The following is a 20,464-nucleotide window of genomic DNA, read 5'->3' on the forward strand; positions in this document are numbered from 1 at the left end:
AACAGCCTTGCATACGTGCCCACCCCTCTGTCCCCCTACCCCACTCACACACACCTCCCAACCCAGGATCCCTTTCTTAAATTATATCCTTTGCACTATATCACTGGGAGAGCTCCTGGAGATGGAAGGAGAGAGAATAAAGAGTAGGAAGCAGAGAATCTAAAGGGAAAGATTACCAAACACTTACTCCCCCCTCACACCGCTCCCCCCTGGGGTCTCTAAAGCACGTACAAACCTGAGACATGAGTGATGGTTAAAAAAATTTGGGTTTTATTGTTTTTGCTAAACAATACTAAAAAAAAAAAAAAATTCATTTTGAAGGCAGGGCTTGAATTATTTAATTTTGATCCATTTATTTAATTAAAAAAAAAAAAGGAAGGGGAAAGAGATCATGGCCAAAAAGATAGTAGTTACCCCCCACCCCACCCCCAAAGCTCTAGCCAGTCACATGAGCATCACCCACTTCCCACTCGGTGCCTGACATTCAGCTGGTGGCACACTCTGCCCCCCTGGGCTGCCCTGAAGGCATGGGGGCAACAGGTGCCAGTTTTAGCACTCAGCAGGTTAGTCAAACCAGACAAACTGGTGGGCTAAAGTCCAGAAATTCTCTCCAGGTTTTCTGCCCATTGGCTGAGCACATACAAACTATCATAAGCTTGTAAAATTTCAGGGGGGTGGGGAAGGGCATAAAAGCAGGAGGTTGGTGGGAGCAGAGAAACTACAGGTCACCCAAGCTTTCTCCTGGGCTACTGGCTCTGGATACAGACTCCGAGAGACTGGGAGAGGTGGGCTCCAGGTTTCTTAGGAAGAAAATCATCCTTCGAGGAGGAGCTGAGACGTGCCATGCAAAATAGTTCTTCCTGCAGAGGGCACAGGAGACAGGGCAGCTGACTCTCCCATCTAGGAGATAGGAGTGTGGTGAGGAAGTTCTTCTAGTACCATGAAGTAAGACAAAAGGCAGAGGGAGAATCCTGAGGTTTTGGCCAAATGTGAGACTGGTACACACACACAGTTAAAGACTAAAAAGCCATCAGGAACCCTCACAGCCGAATCCCACCTGCAAACACCGGCTCTAGAAAGTGCTGCAGAAGATTCTTGCTGTGAACCAAGTCAAGTTAGTTGCCTGGCTATAGGTGGTGGGGAGGGGAATACATTTTTTATTTTCGAAGGGAGGAGGTGGGAAGAGCGGCCATGATCTAGTAAAAAGAGACCTGCAAGAAGCAGAAAATATTTAGAGAACATTTTAATATATATTTTCATATATATATTTAAAGTTAAGAAAAATAAAACTAATTCAAGCCATGCCCTGTGCAAAAAAAAGAAAAAAAAAAAAAAAAGAAAAAGAAAACCAAAGACAAATTTAAAGTGAGACCTCTGTCTGCTGCTCTAGTCTCGACTTCAGTGTCACAGTCAACTTGTTACTTTTATTTTGGAAGAGATGTAAAAGTTTCTTTCAATCACTCAGAAGGCAAGTGAAGCCACTTATAAAAACAGAATGGCAGGGACAGACTAGGAAAGTCAAAGGTGAAAGGGCAGAGCAGGAAAGGAATTTTCAAAAATAAAATTAACAAGGTGACTGTTCCAGAAGGGGACTGTGAAAAGGACATGGTGGACCGAAGTCTGTTAGTCAAGTAATGATTCAACTTTTAAATTATTCTCTTGTTCTTTTTTGTTGGGTGTTTTGTTTGTTCAAGTCTAAGATTTGGAAATGCTGACCCTTTGTTAACAAGAGCCAACAGGAAATATAGGATCCCTTCCCTCCCCCGGCCTGCCTCCGCCGAAGCCACCACCATCGCCTCGCTGGCTGGATGCTGGAAGAGTCCTCCGTGTGTGTGGACTCAGGATGACAGGGCAGCCTCCTTCTGTGGTTGCTGGGCTTGTGAACGCTGCAGTATCTTTTGGCTTTCCACGTCTCTAAAATGTTTTTCAACCTGAAAGAGACCAGTTCAGCCTAGGTCAGAACAGGAGATGGGCACCGAGGCCTCCCCAACAGTTCACTCCAGGTCTCCACAGCCTCATGGACTATTCAGGCATCTCTGCCCTTGCTGTCTGCTGGTCTTGCCAGCCAAAGGTAGGCAGGGGCCTCTTGTTTCAACCACATTTGTTGCAGCTTTGGCCAAGACTATCTAGAAGAAAGTGAGTCTGTAAGCTAAAACACAGTAGGAAAGGAGATTATTATGTCCCAAACTGCCTCGCCCCTCTTCATCTAAGTGCAGAATGAAAAGCTAACAGGGAATTAGCAGTCTTGGACTTTTTACATCCACGACATTGGTCCCTCAACCCTCAGAGCGTTTTTTCCTAAATGCTACAACGCAACCTAGATAGTCATGTGACATATGCAGGGTCAGAGACCCAACAGCAACTGACTTATACCAACCAGCTCCTCCCGAGAGGAACCCAGACTGGGATGAGAGGAACTGCTCAGGTGCAATACCACAGAATGGTCTGGCTAATTCCAAAAAGCCATGCCAGGGAGGACATGGGGCTGGCCGCTTGCTTTACCGCATGCTGCCCAGCGGGTTCCATCCCCACAGAAGTGGCCAAACCATAAGCTCCAGAGCACTGCAGTGCAGGGGGCAGGTGGCTAGGCAGGGCTGCTCTCAGGCTGGTAGGTCGGAGGCAGGGATCTCAGCACAGTGTCCTGCCCTGATGCTGGGGAGGGGTGAAGGTCAAGGAATCATCCTCTCTCTAAAGGTTCATGGCTCCTTTACTTACTATTTTGCGTACATGGCTCAGTGCACTCCCCTCTTTGCCTTTACAGTTTTCCACTTGATATGGGGGTGTAATAACAACTTCTTCCATGACTACGATGTTTTTTTCTTGCCATTTACAGTCTTTAATGCTGGAAGGAGAAGAGAGCAGGTGAAAGTTGCCTCTTGCGGCATCCCACACCTCCTGCCTGATGAATAAGTAACTCCAGGAAACTGACCCCAAGTTCTCAGCTCACAACTCAGCCAACAACTAGATGCCAGCAGCCTACAGGGAAGAGTAGCCACGACACATTTCCTGGGCACCAGTGGCTAGGAAAAGCAATGACCTGACGTGTACTTATTCTGAGAAGGGCCCAGAAGAGGCACTCTGAAGCATCAGGGACCTGGAAAACCAGAAAAAACTTGGTGGCAGCCTCAGAAGTCCAAACCAAATTGAATTCAAATAAAGAGCTAGGCTCAGGCCACTAGATGCAACTTAAGTAGCAGCCTAGGGCAGGGGGTTGGCAAACTTTTTCTATAAAGAGTCAGCCAGCAAATATTTTAGGCTCTGAGGGTCATACAACCTCTGTCACAACTACTGAACTCTGCTGCTGTACTACACAAGCAGCCACAGATAATACAATACATAAACAAATGAACAGATGTGCCCACTACCTGGAGTTTGCCAGCCTTTGGCCTGGGGGGAAATGGCACCTTTAGAAAGACAGGAAAAGAAATCCCCCCATCTTCCTGTGATCTGTACTCTGCCACCCACCTCCTGAACAGTAACTGCTCCTCAAACCGGCCCCTCTCAGTTATCAGACAGCTGGGCACTTGCCAGACTGGGAAAACCCATTCCAGTTCACACTCGGGGAAACACAGGGCAGCTGATATTCCTAAGAGTTCCTTCACATACCTGTAAATGTTCAGATACTCATACCATGGCCTCGAACAGCTCTGATGCCAGCTGCCATCTGTGCACCAGACCCAGGTGGTTAAATAGGGTAACAGAAGGCAGCAGGGGGGAGGGGGAGTGTCAAATGTTTCAGTGTTTCGGCAGCTAGGGAAGCTAGTGGAGAGTCAAATGACTTCTGCTGTGACAAAATGTCTTTTAGGAGGTGGTAATAAGGTGGCCTTCTGCTCTCCCTAACTCCCTATGTTTCTCCCAGTGTACAATCAGAGACAGACTTGTAACTCCCTTAATAAAACCCCATCAGCTTCTGGAGAAAGGCATGACAAGGTCAAAATAATGAAAGAGAAAGAAGCCCCGTGTTCTAAATTATGGAATACCAGTTCTGAAAGGGACTCAGGATAATCTAATCCCAAACCAAGTTTTACACATGAAGAAACCGAAGCCCCAAAAAACCAACTTGTCCATGATTACACCATTCTCCTGTACGGAAGGGCAACAGACACCCACATCCCTGGACACCAAGGTGCTGCAGACACACTAACCAGCATCTCTGCTGACTTTCGGGAACACAACTACCCACACAGCACAGCCTGGCAGCGCTGCCCCCGGGGACAAGGGACCCCTATGCTCCCCCAACTCACGTCTTGTGTATGGTCTGGAAGAGCTGCTGGCCCTCTAGGGAAACACCAGCGCTGATTGCATAGGCCTGGCTCAGCTTCTCCTCCTTCTCTGTCCGTGCTTTGCTGGCAAGCTAGGGTGGGGGAGAGGAAAGAGACTCAGAAAAGCATTCACCTTCATTCTTCCCAACAGTCAGGACCTGTTGAGGAAAGGAGGCTGGAAGAGACTAGTTTGGTAGATTCAATTCTCTCAGAGTTCAAAAGCGAAACATACACATACATAATATGCCTGAGGGGTTATTGCCACTGCGGCAGACATTCCTTCCATCCAGTACTTACTAAGTGCCTACACATACCAGACATGCACTGTGCTGAACTAGGTACAGCACTGCCGCCGGGACTGGACAGACTACGAACTACAGATAGTGCCAAGGAGCTGGGAAGAAAATAAAGCAGGGCAACCTTACACAGTGGGACTGGGAAGTGACCATCAGATAAAAGGTAATGCATACATCTCTATGAAAGGAGAGAATGAAGACCTTTTATCAGCCACTGCTAGTCTCAGTTTTAGAAATCAACGTCTACAACACCTTCAGAGACCAGAATATGAGGTTCAAAAGACTATCTTTCTGGTACCACACTATCTGTGCTCACATGGGGAGCCAAGACCCAAGTAAACCTAACCCAATACTGTCCACCTTCAACTTGAGCTACCGTTACCCTGCTCTTTAGAAAAAGGAATGGTCCACATTCTACCTTATGTCTTTCCTTAACTGCCCTCTAGTGGAATGCTCACAGACTGATCAAAAGAAATTCTAGTAAAATCTAGTACAGTAGTCGCTCCCCACCCACCCCCGGCCCTGATCCAGAGTCAACCTCGGTCTAGAAGCAGATGATCCTCCTCCAGACATATCATCAGGTCAACAGTAACCCAACGCTACACCACAGCTCCTACATCATTCACCTCACTTCATCTCCTCACGTAGGCATTTTATCACCTCACATCATCACAAGAAGGGTAACTAAGAACAGTACAATGAGGTATTTAGAGAGAGACAACCATATTCACGTAACTGTCAGGACAGCACACTGTTATAATTTTTCCATTTTATAGCTATTGTTGTTGATCTTTACTGCGCCTAATTATAAACTAAACTATCATAGGTAAGTATGTACAGGAAAAAAGCCAGTAGATACAGGGCTCGGTACTATGCATGGTTTCAGGCATCCTCCAGGGTCTTGGAATGCACACCCTGCAGGTAAGGGGGGAATACAGCAGCCTACTAAAATCTAGGAAATCCCTCCCAACAGGGGTGGGTTGCCCCGTCAACCCCTACTGCCCCTCTAACACACTTCTAGTCCCCACCCTACACTACTGGTTGCTAGAGACTCCAGAAGGGCAAATTCGCTAGAGCATAAGACACAACAAATATGCTGGACAAGACAGTTAAAATGAAAGGCAGACAATGCATCTGAAAGTCAAACAAATGAGTTAGAGATTTTTCAGACCCATTAAGGGCTTAGTATACTGATGCTGCAGCTCACCAAACACAGACACACAAACACACACGTGAACACACATAATTTGTCCCCAAATACCAGCTCCTTAAGATAGAGATCATACCTCTTGCACATCCCCAAAGTACCTAGACATTTCGAATTCTTAAACATTTATATTCCGCCTAACAGTGACCCTTCAAACCACAGATCAAATTTAGCTCTACAGGCAAAGTGTCTAATCGCTTGTCAGCAAAATGAAGCACTTTATTAAGGTGTGGGTTTGACTATGAAGAAGAGAAAAGGAGACCTTCAACTGGGTCATGGGGAGCCCTGTCTCTGAGCTTCAGAGATCTGAGGGGGGGAGGGGTGTGAGCACCGAAGAGAGAGGTCACGCGCAGGGTCATTTCAGTCTCCCTAGGGCAGAGAGGGAAGAAAGGCCAAAACTACAGTGATTGGAAGCTGGAGATCCTTTCTCACATGGTCCCCGGTACATGGAGAGAGAGAGATAAAGCAGGAGTAAATAAATAATCTTTCAAGCCTGGTCCTGCCAATCTGGCCTCACCAGGCCAGAGTCTGCAGAGAAATCAATGCACAGGACTGACAGTATCCCCTGGAGCCTGGGCAATCCCAGCGGCAGCAAGAAAGCACACTCGGTCTCTCTGCAGAGAGAGCTGCTGCCGGTGTGATTTAAGCAGCAACAGGCAAAACTTACTCAATCACCAAGAAAACCCTGATAACAAGGAGGTTCTTGACTCTCATTTTTCAAACACCCTGTACAAATCTGAAGTCTCCAAAGACAGAAGGTAAAACCAGGGGCAACAAAAGCTCCCCTGGATTAACCACACTGCTACGGGGCTCCTGGGAAGCACAAGTGACCAAGCAGATGTTTATCTTACCCCATGAACAAGCAGGAGGGTCTCACATTTTGAGGTTTTTTTAAAAAAATGTTTATCCCCGAAAACCAAAAACATCTCCCAGTGTTGGGTCTGACAAAGCTGCGTCTATAAAGCTTGTGTTGACTAGACAATACGGATACCAGAGCAAAACATCCTTGTCATCCACCTAGTAGATTAAAAACCTAACATGACCCATTCAGTGGGAGGAACTGGCTCAGGGAAACCAGGCACCTATGCAGAATGGTTAAGAATGGAATGGACAAATTAAGCTAGAAGAGGAGGTAGAAAGGCTGGGAGCCACTTTTGAATTTTTGCCAGAGGCATAATGAAATACATATGAATCTTAGCCAGAGTGATTCGTTTGGACAGCCTGAGTAATAGCAACACAATGACTAGAGAACAATGATTTCAAAATACACTTCTAGCCCCCCAAAACACCTCTTCTAAAGGCTCTGCAAGCAAAGGAGAATAAACTGGGCAATTCTCCATTTCAAGTCACAGTGCAAACAGATCCCAAATGCTAAATGATATACAAACCTCAGAAAAGTCAACAGAAATCAGAGTAAGCTGTTATTTCAATTTGCCCCAATATCCTCAACTACTCTACCTGGACCTGCAATTGTGCTTTGGGGGGGTCTGGATGCACTGCAAACCCTGAATCCTCCAGCTGTCAGTTTATGAACTGTATTTTCACGGCAATCTGAAAAATGCTTAAATCTGACATTCAGCTCTACAGATATGCTTTCACCAGGAACTTGTACAAATGGGGTAAATTTCTTCTACAAAGGATCCAATCGGTTAGGCACAAGGAAGGTTACTCTCACAAAAGGAATCTAGAAGTCTTTCTTCTCTCAAAACTGGAGTTGAGAAGGGAAGAAGATTACCTTGTTCTTTTTAGGCAGGTTCCTTAAAACCCATGAAAAGTATAGATAAGCGTCCCTTTGTAAAGCAAATAACTATCACTCCACCCTCAAGTTAGCAGTTACACAGATGTAAATTTCCCCACATTTTTGTAAACTAACGCATACGTATAGATGGTCCAGTTATTCCAAGATAGTAAGTTTACAGTTTTTGTCAAACCACTAGAGGGAACCAATGGAAGCTGCCCTCGGTAGAGGTGGAGAGTGTGCCTTCTCAGCTTGGGAAGGTTAGCAGGATCATGATTTTTTAAATTCAATGACCGTCACCACACTACATCTATTTTCAATGCAAACATGCTAGCTGCTGGCCTCTCTTCCAATCAAATCTGAAGCACTAACTGGTTAGAATCTCAGAGAATACTAAAGGCACCACTTTACAAACACTGGGTTCGGGCAAACTGAGAAGCAAAACCCCACAAATATGTGTCACTAACATGCATGTGGCTTAAATGAAATGACTGCACAAGACAACCTGTGCTAACATGCCTCTCCTTTTATTTTGTACGAGACCCGGTGAAAAAGTGATTCCCTGTCTACTAACCAGCACTTCCTCCTGTGGCCATTTTATATATAGCAACTTGACACGGGCTACAGAGAGAAGTACAGGAACTTGACACCAGAGCACATCAATATTAAAAGGCATCCAGTCACTCCTGCTGTTGGGTAACCCTTGAGTGAGTGAACTAATGAACACCAGTGACACACACCTCCTGCACTCAGTGACACGGGGAAAAGGAAGCAGCCACAACAACAAAATCCAAGCACCATGCACTTCATCTTGTTATTCAGTCACCAGCTGGGCCATCTTATTTCCACACACCCAGACCAGGAAAGCACAGGTGCTGTGGGGAACCCAGAGGGATTCCTACCGCAAGTATTTAACAGGCTGTGACAGCTGATACAACAAGGGAAGCAGAGTCCAAAGGAGGAACATGCTGGATGTGACCTACTGACTCCGATGAGCCACTCTCAGTTTGTCTTCTCTGTGTACACGGGCTTTCCAACCAGCTGCCCTCCCAGAGAGGTTAGGAAACACCGCAGCTGCTGCCCGCACAGCCTGGTGGAGGCTGAGGGAAGACAGACTGCAGCAACGAAGGACAATTGTCATCAGGAGGGCCCACGCTTGTTTCTGTGGCTTCAATTCTGGGGTGCACTCTTAGAAAGCCCTCCTTCCTAGCCAGCAATAAGCGGGCTCGCAAAAATATTTCTTCCAACTATCAAATCAATATCCCCAAGTCTTCTTGTTCCCTAGCTGAAAGCTCCTGTCTGCTGGTTTCAATAAAATACAGTTCTTTACAAACAGTAAAGAAGAACCATACTTTGCATGGTTGGGAACTCCAAAAATAGAGTATCCCACTTGCCGTTGTGTCCTAGAATACATAATAATGAATCAAAACACTGAATCAAACAGGAACCGCAGAGCCCAAGAGGCCTGGCAGTGAATATTAAAATTCTAAGAACCAACTTGTTGTGTGAGAGCTTACTCCGCCCTAAGCACCAAGCTACACACTTTACATGTATTCAGCATTTAATCTGCACAACAAGCCTATGAAATAGGGACTAAAATTCCTCCTACTTAATAGATGGAGAAACTAATCACAGCTGTTAAGAAACCTGCCCAGGTCTACCAAGCCACAAGTGGGAGAGTGGATTGGAACCCAGTCTGACTCCAAAGCTTGCATTCTTAACCCTGTCACTATAAACAGTTCCACCTAAGGAAGTCTAAATGACTGCTGAAAATATAAATTTAAATGCAAAAGAAAGTATTTTCAGAAAGGAAAAAAGTTTTTTTTCCAGAAAGGAAAAATATTTTAAAACTTAGCTGCCACCTTCTCTTTTTGTCAGCGCATTCTGGCATTTCCATCAATGTCCCCAGTGCAGAACACAGCTGTCTGCTTTCTAGTAAAGGGTATCTCTTCTGAAAAGGGCCTCAGTCTCACCCTAAACTTCAAGGACATCCTTTATTTCTTTTGTTAAAGGTAACTTGCAGGAATGCTTTTCAGAAAACAGACATTATATAAGAAAGCAGTTCAGACCAATAATGACAGGTATTCCCTGGATCCATCTTTTTTTTTTTTTTTTTTTTTTTAATATTTAAGTAATCTCTACACCCAATGTGGGGCTTGAACTCATGACCTCAAGATCAAAAGCTGCATGCTCCTCTGACTGAGCAAGCCAGCCAGCCAGATGCCCCACGGACCCATCATTTTCTGACTGGGCTGAGACTAGGGAAGCTAAGTCAAGCAAGTCTCTTGTACTTGCACGTTAAGGTATGTTGAGTGCTTTGAACTACGAGGAAAAACAACGTGCAAATCCAGGGGCTGCAGCCCCACCTAAAATCTCCAAGCTTCAACACCATCCTTGTTACCATGATGTAGCTGCTGCACAATACAGACCAGCCTGGAGTCACAGTCCCCTCCATAGGCAAAGCTTTTTCTTTCACTGGGTTTAAAACAAAAACTAGTTGTCAATAAGTCAAGAGTTTGTCAGCTATTTGTAAGTTATGTCACCAAACACAATTCATAGCTACAACAGAAAACTAAACCTCCAGGACAATGAGTAATTTCCTAGTCCTGAGACCCTGAAACCAGCACTGCCATGGAACCTGCACATGGCCCTGTCAGAGAGAAAACTGGCTGGGATATAGGCTGAAATTTGATCTCAACAACCCATCTCTGAGAATGTGCGCTCAAATTAGCCGGCTCACACATGGCAGTGAGGATTAAGGGAGACAGTCTGGGTGAAAGCACTAGGTGTAAAGCACTGTGCAAATATTAGCTGTTAACATCGTTATTAAAACATCATTACTGTTAGCACAGAGAAGGTGGCCTGTGGGTCATTTCAGGAAAACTCATACAATCCAACCTTCCTTTAGCCAATGGGCTCAGTGCTTCCCTTTCTGGTTTCTGTAAGAGCTGCTAGATAGGTTGTAAGTCCTAAAGAAGACATCTTTCAAAATATAACTGGAATAATCTATTGGAAATCCCTTTCCCCTTCACATGCCAAAATGGGTGCACTATCTAGTGAGTAAAGGGTTGATCTTATTCATGGTAGTGAAAGAGCCATGCACTGTTCTTTCCTGGGCTCTGAAAAGAGAGAAAGCAGAGTAAAATAGAAGAGCCACCCCCTTACACCTAGATTCCAGCTCAAACCCCTGCCTACCACGCCCTAGCTGCACGAACCTGAGCAAGATGCATAACCTCTCCAGAGCCTCAGTTCATTCATCTGGGGCCCATCCTGAAGGGTTACTGTTGGGAGTTCAGTAAGCATGGAAAGCACCTAACACCAATATGGCACACAACTCATCCCTTTACTCCCTGAGAACAACCAACCTCCGGGTTAGCTTACTAAAAGAAGTTTCCCAATTGCAGAGATGGACAAAGTGAGCACCTTCCAAATCCGCTGGATTGCATTTAACTTCCTTCCTTTTATCGAATATTCTTCAAGACCCTACTCCATTGTTACATCAGAAAAGCCTTCCCTAAAATGTTTACTACTCTATGCCAGGGACTGGCAAACTATAGCCTGTGGGCCAAATTCAGCCCAACACCTGTTTTAGTTATGCTTTATTGGAAAGACCATGCCCATTTGTTTACATATCATCTATGGCTGCTTTTGCTACAAAGGCAAAGTTGAGTAGTTGTGACAGAATGTACAGCCCACAAACCTAAAACATTTGCTATCTGGCCCTTCCAGGAGAGTTTGCTGCCCCTGCTCTATGCTCTCACAGCACCTCGCTCACACCCCCACTAACACTGACCCTGCCACATTGTCAGCACTAGTTAAATGCAGCTCTCCCTCACCCTGCCAACAAACAGGAGATTCTTTTTTTTTTTTAATTTATTTATTTTGAGAGAGAGCAAGAGAGGAGGAGGGGCAGAGAGAGAGGGAGAGAGAGGGAGAGAGAATCCCAAGCAGGCTCCATGCTGTCAGTGCAAAGCCTGACACGGGGCTCAATCTCATGAACTGTGAGATCGTAACCTGAGCTGAAATCAAGAGTCAGATGCTTAACTGACTGAGCCACCCAGGCGCCCCCAAACAGGAGATTCTTGTGGGCAAAGGCAGTGTTAATCATCTTGACATTCCCAGCACCTGGAAGGAAGGGGGAGCAAGAGGAAAGGAGGATAAAAGGAACAGAAACTATTAGACTATTAGAGATTCATAGAACTAACAGATCCAGGTTCCGGTTAAGTGACTAACACAGGGTCACACAAATTACTAACAGCCCAGCTGCAAAAAGAACCCAGTTCTTTAAATTCCCCACATTCTACCACACATACTGCTAGCTTCTGACACAGCGTGCAGATCCTTTCATTTCCCACCTCAGGTACAATTTGCTTCCCTCTCCAGGGTAGTGTCTGGTATTTACCTAAGCTAGTCTCAAAATTCCAATGCTAGAACTTGACTGCATCACCTTTCCCCCCAGCCTTTTCCCCTCAAGCCTGTTCTGTAGCAGGAAGACCAAACCAGTTAGAATGCCCCTTTCTTAAAGCAGAAGGGATACCACCACTGACCCACCAGAAAAATCCTTATTGCCAATCATCTCTGTGTCAAAGAGTGCAGACATGCCTTCAATAACACACCTGTGGCACACCTCCGCTAGTCACTCGAGCACAGCAATTTGTCTTTTCAGGTGGACAGCGATTGTCCCCACACCCTGTAATGTCAAGAAAGCCCCCTTCCAAAGCAAAACCGTAACCTAATGAGGGCTCACAGAGTCAGCTGGCAGCCATGCACCCTAGCTTGAATGGAGTCATGAGCCCTCGCCTAGAGCACCGCATCCCCCACTAGGGGGGTCAGTCTGACCCCAAAGTTTAAATGCCACAGAACGTGACATCCTTCAACAGACTAGTGATTTCTGAAATGGTAGTCAATCATTCTACCTCTCTGACTCCATCTGACACCACTCACTACTTAACATGTCCCGTCACTCAGCAGTCACACCCCCCCCCACCTTCATGACACTTTCATGAAGAACAGCTGTGTCTGTTCACAGCCAGGTGCAAAACTTACTGGTGGACTCTAACCTAGTACTGGGCACTTGACAATATATTCTAATCGAGGAGCCAATAGGTTAGACGCGATTCCTAGAGGCTAGAAAAATTTTATCTGACAAAAAAATCCTGCTTTCTCTAGAAAAGTAGTTCTTTCCCTTCCCATTTACACATACTATGAACACCTTCTACCTCCTACCAATATACACATAACCTAAAATCAGGCCATCTGATTCTACTTGGTGTGAACTCCATACCCCAATACATTAGGGTCACAATACGGTCAAGGACCTGGCTAACAGGATAGGTCCATGAACGCAGGCCACAATGCAGTAGCTATTAACTACCCCAGGAGTTTACTCACACTGAGAATTAACCCTCACATCACTGGAAAGTCTATGGTTATGCTGAATATTAGCTTTGAACTGGGAGAACTCAAAACAAAAAGTCAGAGTCAGGTCTTCCCTCAGTGTGACATCATACCTAAAGGTGAGCACTGAGATCAGGTTTAAAAAAAATTTTTTTTTTAATGTTTATTTACTTTTGAGAGAGAGACAGAGTACAAGCGGGAGAGGGGCAGAGAGAGAGAGAGAGATACGCAGAATCGGAAAGGGGGGGGAGAGAGAGAGAGAGACAGAGGGAGGGAGGGATACACAGAATCGGATGCAGGATCCAGGCACTGAGCTGTCAGCACAGAGCCCAACACGGGGCTCGAACTCACGAACCCTGAGATCATGACCTGAGCCAAAGTAGGATGCTTATCCAACTGAGCCATCCAAGGTCCCCGAGGTCAGTTTTTTTAAAAAGTCAACTTTGTGACTCTTCCATTTTCTCAGCCTTTCTTTCCAGACCTCCCCACAATCACCACCAATCTCCAAATACCCTTCTTATTCAAAGGCAGCCAACTCATTCTTCATTACCAAGGGCTAATGATTAGCCCTTTCAATCTCTTTCTTCTTCCTGGTTGCATCAGATAACTCACTGCTTGTTAGTAAGGTATAAATGGGTAATAAATGGATAAAAGAAGCTAAAAAATGAGTCAGTGGTCTGGTAAGGGAGGTGGACACCTTACCTGTGGATTTCAATTTTTGATGTTTTGTCACTTTCCCTGCCTCCCCCCACAACATACAACTATCTCAAGAAAGTCTTCTCCGACTCAGCAAAGTGAGAACTTACATCTCATTCAATGCAGATGATTTATTTAAACAAATACATACACGTGCCTTGGCTGTGTCGGTGAGTTCTTTCCCAGGAATCTCAGAGGCTAAAAAAGCACAGCCTCCTTCGCTGTGTGCTCACTCTAAACTCCAGTACTCGGCCAAGTGTTCACTTAACTATGCCACCTGATAACACTGCTCTGGAAGTTCAAGTTAATTCTGGTCACCAAGAAGACATCTCTTAAAAACACGTTTTAACTACATTACATATTAATGGTATTCAATACAATTTTGATTTTCCCCAGTGCTGGCTTGGCAAGTTTGGATATCTGAATGAATGTCAGACCAAATCCAGACTAGAATGACATAGCAATGGCATTCATGTTCTTAGCTGCCTTCCCGCTGTCATACTGCCCCCTTTTCCCCATCTTGCCCCCATGCCATAATTCAAGGAACATCAGTTGGCTACACAAAGCTAATGCAAAAGAACAGAACTAACATTTGCCAATCCAGTCAACGTGACCTAATCCCCATAACAACTCTATGAGATAGACACTAACATTATCCCATTTTTATCGTGAGAAAACTGATGTTCAGTAAGGTTAAGAGGCAGAGAAGTGACTTTTAAAGACTTACCCATGTAGCCCATTTTTTCTACTAGACCGCACTCCTCCTGACCACACAATACAGAGGTTCTCTCTACGTAGAAACATTACTTAACATGGGACTTTGCAGTCAAAATATTAGACCCGAGTTCAAATGCCAGCTCCATCACGAGTTGCAGGACACTGAGCTAGTGACTCATTTTCTCTGAGCCTCCAGTTTACTCTTCTCTAAGATGGTGATGGTAGCCACACCATAAGAACTATCGTTAGCATTAAATGAGACATCTACCAATTGCTAATTCAGAGAATGGCACATAAAAACATGAGCTCCCACACTACTGGCCATATAACCTAGACAAGTCACTTAAACTAACAAGCCTGTTAAATGAAAAGGAAAAGAATATACTACAAAGATCACATGGTGGTGGTGAGAATGAAATGAGAGGTGTCAAAGCTCTTTGTAATCTGTAAAGCTCTAGAAAAATAAATGTGGTCCCCAACAGAGCTTACCACAACACCTACACAAAACAGATTTCAGGAAATGTTTTATAATGCTACATAAAAGAGACCCTTGTTAATGTTGACATGCCCCAAATCATCTCCTGAGAGCACTACTAATCCATGGGCAGTCTTCATCCCCAGGGAACAAGATGCTGAATCAATGCAAAAGAACTTGTTAAGAAACACCCAACTTCATTCTGCCACAGGGACCCTAGAGTTCTTCTCACCCTAAAGCAGTATTTAAGTTCCTCATGACAGAATAAACTAATAAGCCACATAGTGAGTAATCTGAACCTCACTTATGACTGGCTTTGATGTGCTTTTGTATTTTTGCTGAAATGCTTCTGTCTTATAGTCAGGACACTCAGAACACTTTAAAAGTACAACAGTACCGTGGAGTAGATCGAGTGATACTCATGAACTTCAGCAACCCCACTGTCCTCTTCCAAGCTGCCTCTCACATCCCACATCCCTGTAGACACAGGACTTCTTAGCCTGCAGTACACTGTCAACTGAAAACAAAACAGGCTCATCTCTAAGAACTGCTAGTTCGTACCTTCTCTAGTTGGGCTGGAATTAAGTATTTTCTTTTATTGAAGGACCTTCTCTTCCAGTTCCTGCTGGGTCAGAGTAAACAAATATCCATTTTATATCAACAGGATTAAACAGAGCGCTTACTATGTCAGCAACATGAGCCAACACGTGATGGTATCTTCCACTGGAAGTGGTACACACAGGTGGTGCTTCCCCACACTGTGAGCAGCAAGTTTTCTTCCAGGGATCTCTGAGCACTTTAGTTCTAACATGCTTAAACAATCCTCCATCTTTAGGAAAAAACCCAAGTCCATGCTCTTCCATGGGATGAACTTTCCATGGCATTCAATCAATAGGTAAACAGCTGCCCAGATTAAGTTTTCAATAACAGTGCAGAAGGCTCTTCTAACTGAATCCAGGGAGGAATTGCAAAGCATCCTCAAACGCTGGGTTTCAGAAAGCCAATATAAGCTTACTCATAAACATCTCTGCAAATGAAAGAGGGAATAAATGAAATCCAAAGATAGCCCTCCAACCTAATTTTAGTTTTTAGTTTGACTCCTCTCCCCAGAAAACAAACCCTTTTCAAGACTTGGCAAGCAGGCCACAAAGAAAAGTAAAAATTTCTGATATTCCCCAACCTATGACACAACCACTTTCTTGAAAGAGTGGGTAAACAACTAGTTTACAACAATGCTAATAAGCTAAAACTGAGCAGCAGAAAGCAAAACCCCAAAGGCAAAGATAATCTACAAAATTAAATAACCAAGAACTATTTCTATTTGAGGTCAAACATAAGAGAGTGACCTTTTAACAGTCCCACCCATAACACTCCAAGCCCTCTCAGATAAATGGTGGCACTTACTGGTCACAGAGCAGAAACTTATTATGTTTTACATTAGAGAAAATCATCCCTTTCAGAAAACCTTTCCTCTACTACTCACTAAAGATTTAGTTATTTAGTGACAGACTTCTCCTACCCTATAAAAACTAACTCAGGGCCTATTTTCAACATATGAGGAATAAACTATTTCACTTGAATCTTTTAAAATCTCTTCAGCCAAAAGAAGACGATGCAAAAAACTCCTACACTCTAGAAGGTACCTAAGCCAGGGTTTCAAAAATCTAGAAGTTTCTAAGAATGGAAATATTTTTTTATGTTTATTTATTCATTTTTAAGGAGAGAGAAAGAGAGAGAGACAATTCCAAGCAATCTCCACACTATCAGTGCAGAGCCCAACACAGGGCTCGAACCCACGAACCCAGAGATCATGACCTGAGCCAAAATCAGGAGTCGGACACTTAACTGACTGAGCCACCCAGGCACCCAAGACTGGGACGTTCTATATGCAATAGCCTTTAATACGGAACCCAAGACCTTTCTGAATCTGTCCTCGGCCATCACTAAAAAAACGAGTGGCATTTCTCTGGAACCTGAAAGGGAGCTCCCAATCTGAGGTAAGTATATTCTGCCAGCCTCAGTTACCCTCTGTTGTTTCAGCTGCCTGAGTGTTTCCTTGCTTTGCTGAATTGTAGCCAACACACCACATTCCCAAGAGAGGTAAGAGAATATACATTATTACAAGACTCCTCTAGAGGGAAAAACTTCCACCATACGAATTCAAGAGACTAAAGGAAAGGCAGCTGCTATTAAAATCAAAGGTCTAACTTATTTATTCAAAGAATATTAAGCACCTATCCTGTGCAAGGCTCTGTATATTCAGCCATGAGCAAAACAGGTATGGTTCCCATCCTCACAGAACAAAGTTTGGTGAGATAAAAAAGTAAACAAATGACACACAATTATAATTATACAAAGACTACGAATAGATAACCTTAAAGTTCCAATTTGCCCAGGATACACTGATCTACGCTTGTCTCAGTGTAAAACAAAAGCACTCTGCTTTCCTCTCAAAAATGTCCCAAGTTGGACTATAAATGCTATGTCACCTGAACTCTGGAAGATAAGGTACTGTAAAGAGAATGGGGGCAAATTCCTTTAGCCTCTGTGATCAGAGAAGACTTCTCAGAAGAGGTGCCATTTAACTAAGTCCTGAAGGATGAGGCTCCAGACACTCTGGAAGAAAGAGCATTCCAAATACAAGGACAGCAAAGACTACAAGGCATGGAGTGGTATTATTATTCCAATACGTGAACTTTGGCTGATAGAAGGGAAGAGTCAAAAAAAGTGATTTGAGGGTTCCCAGATATCAGTACGTACATCCAAGATTAAAATATCCTAAGCCTCTAATTTTATCAGACCTCAAAATTCAAACATAAAGACAAAAATGAAGCTTGAAGGCAGTAGTTTTCAATTTTTTGTATGTCATGAATTGAGAATCTCCAAAATACTCCATGTGTTCACCCAAAACCACATACACACATACACACAATTTCAGGAGGTTCACAGGCAACGCCCCTACCCAACCCCACAAACACCAAAAGTTCGCATTTTTTTAAGGCATGCAGGAATAAAAAGAAAACTTAAATTGGTGTTTCTTCAAAAAGGTTATCAGAACAAACCGTTAAGTCAATGAAAACGTGAAAAACAATGGACAACGTATGTACCACCAGGGGTCAATGAGTCTCAATTTTTCCCACCATTTTAAAGAGCCAGAACTGCCCTCAAGTCCTTACCTTACTAACATTGAGTGAAGCTAGGGGAGGAGGGGTTTCTGTTCGGTCATTAATTATTTCCACTTCTGAAACATACTGTAAGTTTATGAGCAAGATGTCTGCATGGTTGGGCTTTCCACTGGAAGAGGGACATTCTGGTGAGAAAATAAAGTTAAGGAAAATAGGGGCATGGAGAACACAACTCACACAAGGCTGGTGTAAAAGGTATGTCACGAGCAAGAGGGGGGCAGGGGAGCCTCACAAGAATCACAGCTCTCCTCAGGAAATCTCTGCCTGTCACCTTCCACCCGCTCAAAACCCCAGAACCAAAAGATCTCAAGCTTTTCAAAGCCAAGTATTATCTAAAATTGGAAGCCTCAAAAAGGGTTTCTGTCACCTCTCTACTGGTCGTATGGAGGCATAATGCTGTGTTAATGCTGTATATATAGTTTTTCTTGAACCTAAGGAATCACACAGGAGAGGCGGTACTTTCTGTTCCCGGTATAATAGTTCTTATATCTAGATACTGCTCTTTTCACTTTTTTAGATTTCAGATTTCCCATTCTGCAGAAGAGAAAACTACAGCACTGGGAATGAGGGTCACTCAAGGTGACCCAGCCAGTTAACCCATTTGTTTATGTATCCATTCATTCATTCACTCACCCATCCTCCGACTATTTATCAAGAGCGTATCACATGCCAATTAAAAGTAATTCCTCATTCCAAAACCCTTCCACTAATGTAAAAGGTCTCACAGGATCTAGGTCTGAGTTTTTATATTTTACAAAAAAAAAAAAAAAAGATGTTCAGAGGACATCTTCCTAAACTGGAAATCTACAACTAGTGGTTAAATAAATTAAAATACTTGCCACTCAAATGCAGCACTCAGTAGGAAACTTCCTTCTGAAAGATGCCATAAAGGATTACGCCTCAAAAAAAAAAAAAAAAAAAATCCAAATAAACCCACCTGTGGCTTAAAAAGAAGGGGAAAGGGTGGCACATTTATTACAACCAGGAAGTATTTTGTTTCCAAGACTGAGTTTCCTGGAGTAACTCAGAAATCATTTCCACCCCCAAAGAAGCAGGCCTTCTCTTCCATTCTGTTTAACACCGCCACTTCCAAAAGGGGAGGCAACTACTATGGAAAAGTCAGGACTCCATGTGCTGGGCTGAGCAAGAGAAGATTAACTTACTCTTTCACCTGTAACCCACACAACCCCACATAAGCCCCTAAAAAACGTGGTCTTCTCTCTGGACCAGGTTTCCAGTGCAAACATCCTCAAAACAGCAATCTTCAAATGACTGAGGAACCTAATTCAGTACTCCCCGCCCCCAACAGCACCACGCATACACACGCACCAGCAAAACAAGCCCCTATCCCCATTTCAAATACAAACTGTCCTGCAGTTACTCTTCCCCAAAGCAGGCAAGGCCCATTTGGTCACCACCCCACCGCCCTTCCTTGGACTAAATCCCACCAGGAGACACCCCCTCGTAAACTCCATAGCCTTGCCCCACTAGCAGATCCTTACTCTACACACCCCCTCCCCACATGATTCTACCCGCCCCCCTTCCATCCGGGCTCCAATCCACCAGCCCCCTCCCACGACCACCCTCTCTCCTGATGACTGTGTCCCCTCTCATAGCGTTTCCCCCCAAAAAGCATCCGCGTGTCAAGCCCCCCTCCACCCACTGACCCTCGCTCGGGGCCCAGCTCCCACAAGGGGTGGGAGACAGGGTCCCCAAAGCGGACCGAGGGACACACGAAGAGGGGGAGGGGAGCTCAGGGCCGTGCGCATGCGCTCCGGGCGCCGCGGTAGCCGGTCGCCCCTAGGCCCGGAGAGGGCCCCAGCCGCCGCCGTCGTCCCCCACCCCCCCCACCACCGCACATACACGCCGGCCCGGCCTCGGGCTCCGCGCAGCGAAGGATACTTAAAGCCAGCATTTTGGACTGGTAGTCGAAGGCTACCACCTCGCCCTGCAGCCGCTGCTCCTGGCACGTCCGGCACGACACCTGGCTCCCAACGCTGAAGTACTCGCCCGGAGGAGCCGCCATCTTGGGAGAGCAGCCGCGGCCGGCGGCGGCGGCGGCAGCAGCGGGCGAAAGCCGGGCCCCCAGTGAGCGCCGCGACGCGACGCACGAGGCGTGCTGACGTCACACGCCAGGGCGTGGCCTGGCGCTGGGTGGGGCGGGAGCCTAGGTGGAAAAGGAAAGAAGAGGAAATAAAGGAGAATCTGAGTGTTTGTGCGAGTGCGTCCGCTTGGTAAAGTGCTTGCAGAGTCCATTTTAGAAGTTAAAGATAAATAACCTACGTTGAATGAGAAGGGGAAGGTGGAGGGAGCTGCAGTCTCCATTATGTGCCCACGTTGACACAAGAGTTTAATGAATGAACTCTGTATTTTACATATGAGGAATCCCAGACCCGGGGGACTTAAGGAAATTTGCTCAGAATGATTATACCCAGTTACAAAGTGGCAGTGGAAAGAACACTGGCTATAGGATTAGCTAAACTGGGATTGG

At 45.0% G+C, this 20,464-nt stretch overlaps 1 protein-coding gene across 1 annotated transcript; it reads right to left on the reverse strand.

The window, feature by feature from the left end:
* Positions 1-247: 247 nt before the first annotated feature.
* LSM12 (LSM12 homolog) lies at positions 248-20,072 on the reverse strand. The gene is made up of 5 exons (XM_025917575.2): positions 19,876-20,072; positions 17,965-18,098; positions 4,245-4,354; positions 2,716-2,842; positions 248-1,931 (listed from the first exon to the last, which is right to left on the reverse strand). The coding sequence occupies exons 1-5, from the start codon at positions 19,997-19,999 to the stop codon at positions 1,839-1,841; spliced, it is 588 nt and encodes a 195-aa protein (XP_025773360.1). The 5' UTR covers positions 20,000-20,072; the 3' UTR covers positions 248-1,838.
* Between the last annotated feature and the right edge of the window lie 392 nt (positions 20,073-20,464).

The sequence above is a fragment of the Puma concolor genome, chromosome E1, assembly GCF_028749965.1.
Source record: "Puma concolor isolate L17-30 chromosome E1, mPumCon1.1.hap2, whole genome shotgun sequence".
Taxonomy (NCBI): domain Eukaryota; kingdom Metazoa; phylum Chordata; class Mammalia; order Carnivora; family Felidae; genus Puma; species Puma concolor.